This window comes from Lingula anatina, chromosome 1 (assembly GCF_051362555.1).
Source record: "Lingula anatina isolate TDL-2025a chromosome 1, LinAna3.0, whole genome shotgun sequence".
NCBI classification, from domain to species: Eukaryota; Metazoa; Brachiopoda; class Lingulata; order Lingulida; family Lingulidae; genus Lingula; species Lingula anatina.
The window spans coordinates 1,802,130-1,810,248 of NC_141767.1; the positions used below are offsets into that span (position 1 = coordinate 1,802,130).

General features: G+C 35.7%; 1 protein-coding gene across 2 annotated transcripts; it reads right to left on the minus strand.

Moving 5' to 3' along the window:
* Positions 1-83: 83 nt before the first annotated feature.
* Positions 84-7,911, minus strand: LOC106181248 (uncharacterized). Of its 2 annotated transcripts, none has more exons than XM_087014819.1 (13): positions 7,630-7,911; positions 7,063-7,180; positions 6,817-6,927; positions 6,375-6,543; positions 6,008-6,133; positions 5,512-5,635; positions 5,240-5,309; positions 4,819-4,933; positions 3,959-4,076; positions 3,481-3,659; positions 2,674-3,055; positions 2,275-2,394; positions 84-2,006 (listed from the first exon to the last, which is right to left on the minus strand). In XM_087014819.1, the coding sequence occupies exons 1-13, from the start codon at positions 7,767-7,769 to the stop codon at positions 1,841-1,843; spliced, it is 1,938 nt and encodes a 645-aa protein (XP_086870945.1). In that variant the 5' UTR covers positions 7,770-7,911; the 3' UTR covers positions 84-1,840. The 2 variants fall into 2 exon arrangements, with proteins under 2 accessions (XP_086870945.1, XP_013421030.2); XM_013565576.3 differs by having other exon boundaries at positions 7,063-7,159; positions 7,630-7,910.
* Between the last annotated feature and the right edge of the window lie 208 nt (positions 7,912-8,119).

Sequence of the window (8,119 nt, forward strand, 5' to 3'; positions counted from 1 at the left end):
CACTTTTACTTGAAAATAAGAGGCAAGCAGAGGAAGCTCTTAATTTAGTGTTTAAATATTTGTAAAATATCCTGACAACAATCGACCAATAATGTCTTTATTCATATTAAGATAACTTATAACAAGTTACAATAATAAAAACAAATAAAAGTAACCCTTTACCAAATACCTGTGTATGTGTATATTACAGAAATATAATAAATTGGACCAAAAGAGATCATATTTCAAAATTAGCAGTGTTTAAACTAAATACTCACCATAGTGTTGTTTATTTTTTTGTACAATCTAAAACAAGAAACTTTGAATATAAAATTTTTCAAAAGATATTTATGCTTAGTTCTCTCAATTTTTACTTGTGAGAATCAGTTCACTAAAGTATCATTTTTTGTTTGGTCATGTATAAATCCATCATACTTGTCTCTCTAATGTGATACAAATTTTCTCAAATCACTATTCAGAGGTGAAAGAAATCAGTCTATGTATGAACAACTACAGATAAGTTTGTTACCATTTCTTCCACACAACTTACACTTGTTATCAATTTTTATTTCCTTTGACCTCAGTGTATGGCATGGTTTTATTGTAATACCTTGTAATACATGTTTTCAACATTATGGATGTAAGCTAAATATGATACATAACATGATACATCCTGTATCAATACTGAAGTGTGGAAGTTTTAACATACAATCACCCCAAGACATACAGTACGTTTAGCCAAAACCAAACTTAGATGCTCAGGGCATAAAAATTGTGCCGAACTTTTACAGCTGGTTTACCACACATGCTCAAAACTGATTCCATTTATTTCTACATTAAAAGAGAAAGGTTCATGCGCAGAGCAAAATAGAGAAAAAAATAATATACCTGCCCACTGCTATAAGCACAGAGAGAGAGGATATAAAGGTCTATGGTTTGGGCCTGCAGCAAAAAAATGGAGCAGACACCTTGTGCATTTATAATGGAGCTACGTTTGCCTTGCAGATACAGAAGACCTCTGTAATATACCATGTGTTCCAGGAAGGCTATAAAACCAATGACTAATGTTACTGCTTATCCATTACTGACAGTGTGTGACCCCCTCCCACCTAAACTAACTCCCCGGAAAGCAATCGGTTGTCTGGACATAAAACACATTGTATGAGGGAAGAAATACTATTCAGTTGTTAAGAAGAAATATAGATCTACCATTGCCAACTATTTAGCTACCATAGGTCTGCATTCAGGATCAACATACAATGTCATTAACTTGTAGGTGTGGAAATCAATTAGCATATAAAATGACCAGCAGATCAAGTAGGTGGTTTTAAAATGCCACCAGAGCAGCAATCCTGTTACCATAGCTCCCAGCAAGATGGAAAAAACATGGACCCTAGCTCTCAGAGCACTGGACAATTTTAATGGTATTTTTAAACAAATCTAATTCACAAATCCCCAAGTTCCCATTCTCTGCCAGTTCAGCACCAAATAGTGGTTTGTATCTATCTTATATTTTTCAATACACAAGATGTATAAGTTTTCATACACAATCTATTCAAAGTTTTTTTCCAAATTGCAGAAATGTACATACAATTGACCAATTCAACCAATATATCATACTGAATAACAGATTCTACTTGAATTCCAATCTGATAAATACTTGGACTGATAAAACAATTCCTGAGGCAGCTACCATATTATATTTTGTGGAACAGAGTACTTAATAAAATTTCTGTAAAGGAAAAGAAACAGTCTCCTTACTTAAAATTCTCTTTTTTTACTCGTTGTTATATAAAACTGGCAGCCAACTAAAAGAAATTTGAAAAAGCAAGGCACTATGTCAGATATCACAATCTGTTCATCATTCAGCTGTAAGCAGCAACTTGTCTCCATTTATTGGCTGTAACTCTACTTCAGGGCTAGTCACAGGGGCACTGTTCAGCTGAGGGGTCACCTTTCTTTCTTGACTCTTCCTCAAAGGAACAGGAGTGTTGAAGGCCTTGAATGCATGCTGCACCTTGGCAGAGCTGTCAAATATAGAATTGAAAATAAATAAATAAATAATAAATAAGAATCAAACTGTCATTTTACAAAAGATTAAACAGGTTTGGAAGTGAACATGTCATGGACAACCAGAGCAGTAAAAGTGTTAATTAATATATTCAGACAGTCAGGTAATTTAGTTGACGGATGCTAATGACTACTATGAAACATTCTTATCTGACCAGAGTATAAATCAAAGCCTCGGTAAAGGTGTCCAGAGTATAAACCAAAGCATGGGTAAGGCAGTCTCACCAGCGCACATATCTGGGTGTCATGGAGGAGGGCGTGTTCACTCCTACTAGAGCTTTCTGCTTAGCAATCCGAGGACTCCTCCGTACATACTGCTCTGACATTACACGACCCATTGGAGACCTAGAGCAGGGTTAATACAGCCAGTAGATCAAAATGCTTTCTATATAAATTATCTATACACTAGGCTTAATTTTGGGTGTCTATCATATAAAAGGTAACAGAATAGCTTTTCATGTTAACACACACTATTTGGGTTGGAAGAAAAATGTATGAGGAAACAGGCCGATGGCCTTACGACCAGGGGTCAGGGGGCCACTTATGATGGAAAACATTTGAAAAAAATCACATCTGTTTCTTCCAAGTTTTAATACCAAAACAACCATGTTAATAAACCCATACCTAATCTCTATTGCCTCTTGGTCTGCAGTGAATTGCACTGACAGCTGGTGAAGCCTATTGCCAATAGAGGTCACTGGTGTTCCTTTCTTCTGCAGAACTTTCCTCACACCAGGACTTGCTTTTGCACTTGAACGCTGAGCATTTCTAAATGACTGGTTGGACGACATTGAGCGTCTGGGAGTTCCAGGAGTTGACAGTCTTCCACCCTGCTGCCCTGATCTTCCCTTTGAGTATCCAGACTTCCTCCTGTCTCCAGGTACCAGCTGTGGCTTATGCTGGGGTCTGGAACTCAGGGTACCTCTAGTAGCAGTTCTGTTTCCTGAGGCACTTTGTGCAGGAGTGAATATGTTCTTGAATCTCTGAAATACACTGATTGGTTCATCTGTAAAACAAAAATCTCATTTTTAATGCGCTGTGCAATGGACACAAATTATCTGCTTATCAACATATTTGTTTTACTTCTTGTTCCTTGGCAATATTTCTGTTTGTTGTTTCCAGTTGATATTAAATTAATGATATAAAAAATTTGAATGAAAAAAGAATATAAAACAGCGTCATGGATATAAACAAAAGGAAAATAGATAGCATATGCACAATTTAAAGGGTACTTATTCTTCCTTCCTTTTTTTTTTTTTTTTTTTTTTTTGAATAAAGTTTTTTTAGATAAATTCAAAATAACTTTGGGAAGTTTAAGGCATGTTATACTAAAGAGTATAATACACATTAAACCTCTAAAAATATCAAGGTAGTCTCTTTTAAAGATTTCAATTTTATCCTATAAGTTGAGCCTATCTAAGAAGAAGTCACCTTGTCTATGTCTCTTCCTATTCTGGTCTGGAGTATTCTCCCTGGAGGACAGCACCCTCCTCTTCCTGGCAGAGCTGGGTTTGTGTGCCTCCTCGTGGACTACCTCCAGCAGGCTGTCCAGCTCCCACTTCTCTACTCTGGTGTCCCAGAACACTGGCATAAACACCTCGTACCTACTCCTGGAGATAAAAAATATATAAATAAAAATGCTAAATAAAAATTAGCAACATCAACAACAATAATAATAAATAATAGCACTCTGAAGAATGTGTTTCCTTTGCCTGTTAACCTTTTTTTCCAAATTTTAAAAATTTACAATTTTACTATAAACTTAAATCTAAAACTTCATCAGAAAAAAAATTCATGCATAAAACAGTTATGTATGCCATATCACTAAATACTTACAAAAATTTAAGCTGCACAGAACAGTTTATTTCCATTTGTTTATTTACTGTTTCACTATGCAGAAAAGACTTACTTCTCAGGAGGTAAGTGTAGCAGTAGCTGAACCATATGACAGAATTCCTCAGCTTCTACAAGGTCTGCTTCACAGAGTTTCATAATGGTCAGCGCTGCAGCAAAGATGGCACCTACACCTGAAGGTAGAAGTGATATATCTTATATTATAATGGATCCCAAGAAAGTTTTCTAAATACATATAGATTAAGACCTGTCCACACAGATCTTTAAAAATAATTCCACTATGTAATAAGTATGTAACTGATAGATGTGAACAAAGTACTCTCAATCTATTTCACATATAAAAAAATCCCCAACACTCTTGTTAAGTATATGATCATAATATTACAGGATATGTAATACTTTAGGATAAGCCTGTCCCATATGCCAGTACTTACCTTCCAACATAAGCCTGTCCCATATGCCAGTACCTACCTTCCAATATAAGCCTGTCCCATATGCCAGTACCTACCTTCCAACATAAGCCTGTCCCATGTGCCAGTACCTACCTTCCAACATAAGCCTGTCCCATATGCCAGTACCTACCTTCCAACATAAGCCTGTTCCATATCCCGGTACCTACCTTCCAATATAAGCCTGTCTCATATGCCAGTACCTACCTTCCAACATAAGCCTGTCCCATATCCAAGTACCTACCTTCCAACATAAACGTGTCCCATGTGCCAGTACCTACCTTCCAACATAAGTCTGTCCCATATGTTAATACCTACCTTCCAACATAAGCCTGTCCCATATCCAAGTACCTACCTTCCAACATAAACGTGTCCCATGTGCCAATACCTACCTTCCAACATAAGTCTGTCCCATATGTTAATACCTACCTTCCAACATAAGCCTGTCCCATATGCCAGTACCTACCTTCCAACATAAGCCTGTCCCATATGCCAAGCACTGTGTCCCAGGAAGGGAGACTGGTGAACAGACCCATGAACCATGGAGTTATATACAGTAGAGGGTCTAAGTCCTTGGAATCCTAAAAGAAAAGAAAACATGCCAAAGAAAAGGAAATAAAGTGAGAAAAAAACCAAATGTTTTCCTCAAACAGCAAGACAGCAATAGTGATTGATGTTACAGAGATTTAAGCATTCTTTGATAAAAGACAATTATATAGTTGCATTATTGTGAGTCTTTAATAATGCATGTGTCTTACCTTCCTGCTCTGCTATCAATATTCACACTGCTGTTCATAATTATCAACTATTCCACCACTTATGAAAACCACAAACAATGTGGAAACAGTAATTACAATATTGGGAATGGAATTACTTATTCTACTCACCAAAAGTTGTGACAGACTGGGCAGTCTGTCTTTGAGCAATTTCTTGAAAACACTTGCATGAGACTGCACCCTGATTAAGTAAAAGGACAGGGCAAGGTGAATAACAGAGCTTCATAATATGTTCACTATAACTGCCTTGTTTTGTGGTTGTAAGAAAATAAGTATGAAAATATGACCTAGTGGCTTTACTACCAGGGGTCTGAGAGCTGGTTAAGGCTGGATACTGCAAATGTCTATATCAGACTAAAATTCTAAAAAGGTCAACTTCTTACTTTTTGAGATGTGAATCAAAGAATCCCATCAGGTATTTCTGCCTCTCAAACAAAGCCACAGTGCACCAGAAGGCATCTTGTTCCTGCATGTGCATCAGGAGGAGACCAGAGATGAAACTCATACCTGCAAACACATTGATAAAACTTGTACAGGTCTGCAATAACATTGGGCAGACATAATGGAATGAATGTGAGCCATGATCTCAGCCAAAATACTTTTTTATTCAACAGTTCAATATATTAGAATGTCAAAACACAAACACGTTTTGTCATTATGGCCACCTTTTGAAAATCTTTGTTAGTTAGGGTTTATATATGCCCCACCCCCCAAAAAAATAAATAAATAAATTTTTTAATGAAACCTTGCTGTCCTTGAGTACATGATAGAATTGGATTAACAACAATCAATGAAATAAAATATCCTGAAGTATACAACACTTGCCTTTAGGAAAAAATTAAGTATAATTTAATTCGAAATCAGGTTGTATTTCATTACCTTGGCAGTAACCAACTGCTGGATTGTATCTGACATAAGATGCTAAAACTCTGAAAAGTGACCCCTTGGTTTCCTTGGCTAGAGGCGTATTCTCCATAAACATCTTGTGTGTGGGGTAAGTTCTGCCTGGAATGATGGCATATTTCTTATGTAAAATTTACATATTATTAATATTTGTCATTGACTGATATATGCCAGTTGTAAGAAACAAAATGACATTTTGCAAAAGGGAATTTCTTGTCAATACAAAATCTGTTACAAGATAACAAATAAGATTAAATATTAATGTAATGTCAGTTTAATAAAGATTGTTCATATATAAACAAAGCAGTAGGAGATAAGTTATGTGTGCTGACATCAGCCATACTTAAGTCTAAGAAAATCTGCCTAACAATATGTATGTCAATGCCGCCACCAGCCACTATCTGGTCATTGTCCTCATCTTCCAGCTCCCCAAGAGCATGGAGAACTTTCTTATTTCCATATTCACTAATTCCAAGGTCTACCAGCTGTTCTCTTATTGCTGCTACACTAGACTGGAATTAAATCATTATATTGTGGGCATGTAAAAATACAGAGACAACAAGTCTGTAACAAATTACTTAAAACTTACACCATGATGTACAATAATATAGATGTACACAAGGAGGCACCTTATGGAACAAAATTCATAGATTTTCATTTCATTCAAGCAGACTACATATATCTATATATCTAGTATTCTATGCAGTCATGTTAAGAAAATATATCATAGCATTTAAAACTAAATTGTTGACAAATATCTAAGGATGGGTAAAAGGTATCGTTACCTTATAGCAAAACTTAGATGTGGTCTTCAAGCTGTCCATCTCCAGTAAAGTCTGCCAGAGCCAGGACCTATGAGGGTCTGGTACACCTCCTTTACTCAGCATAGACCTCAACTGAAACATGTATACAACGGATGCAGAGCAGGACATTTTTTTAATCTTTTATGCAGTTTATCTGTTGTTGTAATGTGTGGGAAAATATTAGTAGCTTATGTGCTTTATAATCTTGAGAAGCAAATTCAAATGTACCTTAGCAAACTTTCTGTCAGCTTTGAGGTGATCCCAGTTTTTCATCAATTCTTCCCATTTCCCATCCTCATCTACACACCGCTCCAGTGGGTGCTTCCTGAATGTATATTTTGAAAGACTGTACAATGATGAAAGTGGGTTAAAAACTGTACATAAACACGTGATAAAAAAAAATATATATATATATATATATATATATATATATATATATATATATATATATATATATATATATACATACAAGAACATCAGTGGAAATACAAGAAGTGTAAATAGTGCTTAAAATCACACTTTTAGTTAACTCAAATTTTTTCCTCCAATGATATAACCCCGACCCCCTTGCCTCAGTTTGCGGCCTTACATGCTGTTATGGTACTGTTAGCATTTAACTTTTAAGGCTGCAAACTGAGGCAACCTTACCTCCACCCCAAAGCTCGTGCATGTACATATATTTCAAATTACAGCATGCCGATAATATATCAAGCACAGCATCAATTTTTATTGATCTACGTCTGATATCTTGAACGTATACACGACTTGTTGATTATAACATTGATAGCTACTTACTGGTATGTATTGCACCTGGAACTTTTATTACCGGAGTTTTGAGCAAACACGGCAAAACCATATGAGTCGAATCCTTCTACACTCTCCAACCATTTTTCTCGAAGTTGTGAATAGCTAATGCTTTGATCTCCCGAATGCATATTCTCTAAGGTGACTTACAGCTTTCAAGGGATAGTGATCAACGATAAAACATATAAGCACCATGAAATGTCAATAAAAGATTGAACTATTAGATAAATTCACTTCAAAAATTCCGCCATGTTTTATATTTTCAACCGCACGAGGAACAGGACTAGGAATGATTAGAAAAAAATATAACATTTTATTACTATTCTAGAAAAATAAAACCTAAAATGAGCAGGCAAATTTCAGATTTAAAATTTTCTCCATTTCGATGAAGTTAATAGACAGGTTAATTTTGATCATTTCGGAATAATGATCCTTCCTTTTTTTATATGTTGACCTCGTTTCCGTAAATAGGTCAATTTGG

What these genes read in the sequence shown, in the direction of transcription:
- LOC106181248 (XM_087014819.1), bottom strand. Translation starts at nt 7,769, where the DNA reads ATGCATTCGGGAGATCAAAGCATTAGCTATTCACAACTTCGAGAAAAA. An exon ending in AGCAGTTGGTTACTGCCAAG is followed by an intron (nt 5,636 to 6,007) that starts GTAATGAAATAC and finishes ATGTGTTTGCAG; the next exon opens with GTATGAGTTTCATCTCTGGT. An exon ending in CCAGTCTGTCACAACTTTTG is followed by an intron (nt 4,934 to 5,239) that starts GTGAGTAGAATA and finishes CTTTTCTTTTAG; the next exon opens with GATTCCAAGGACTTAGACCC.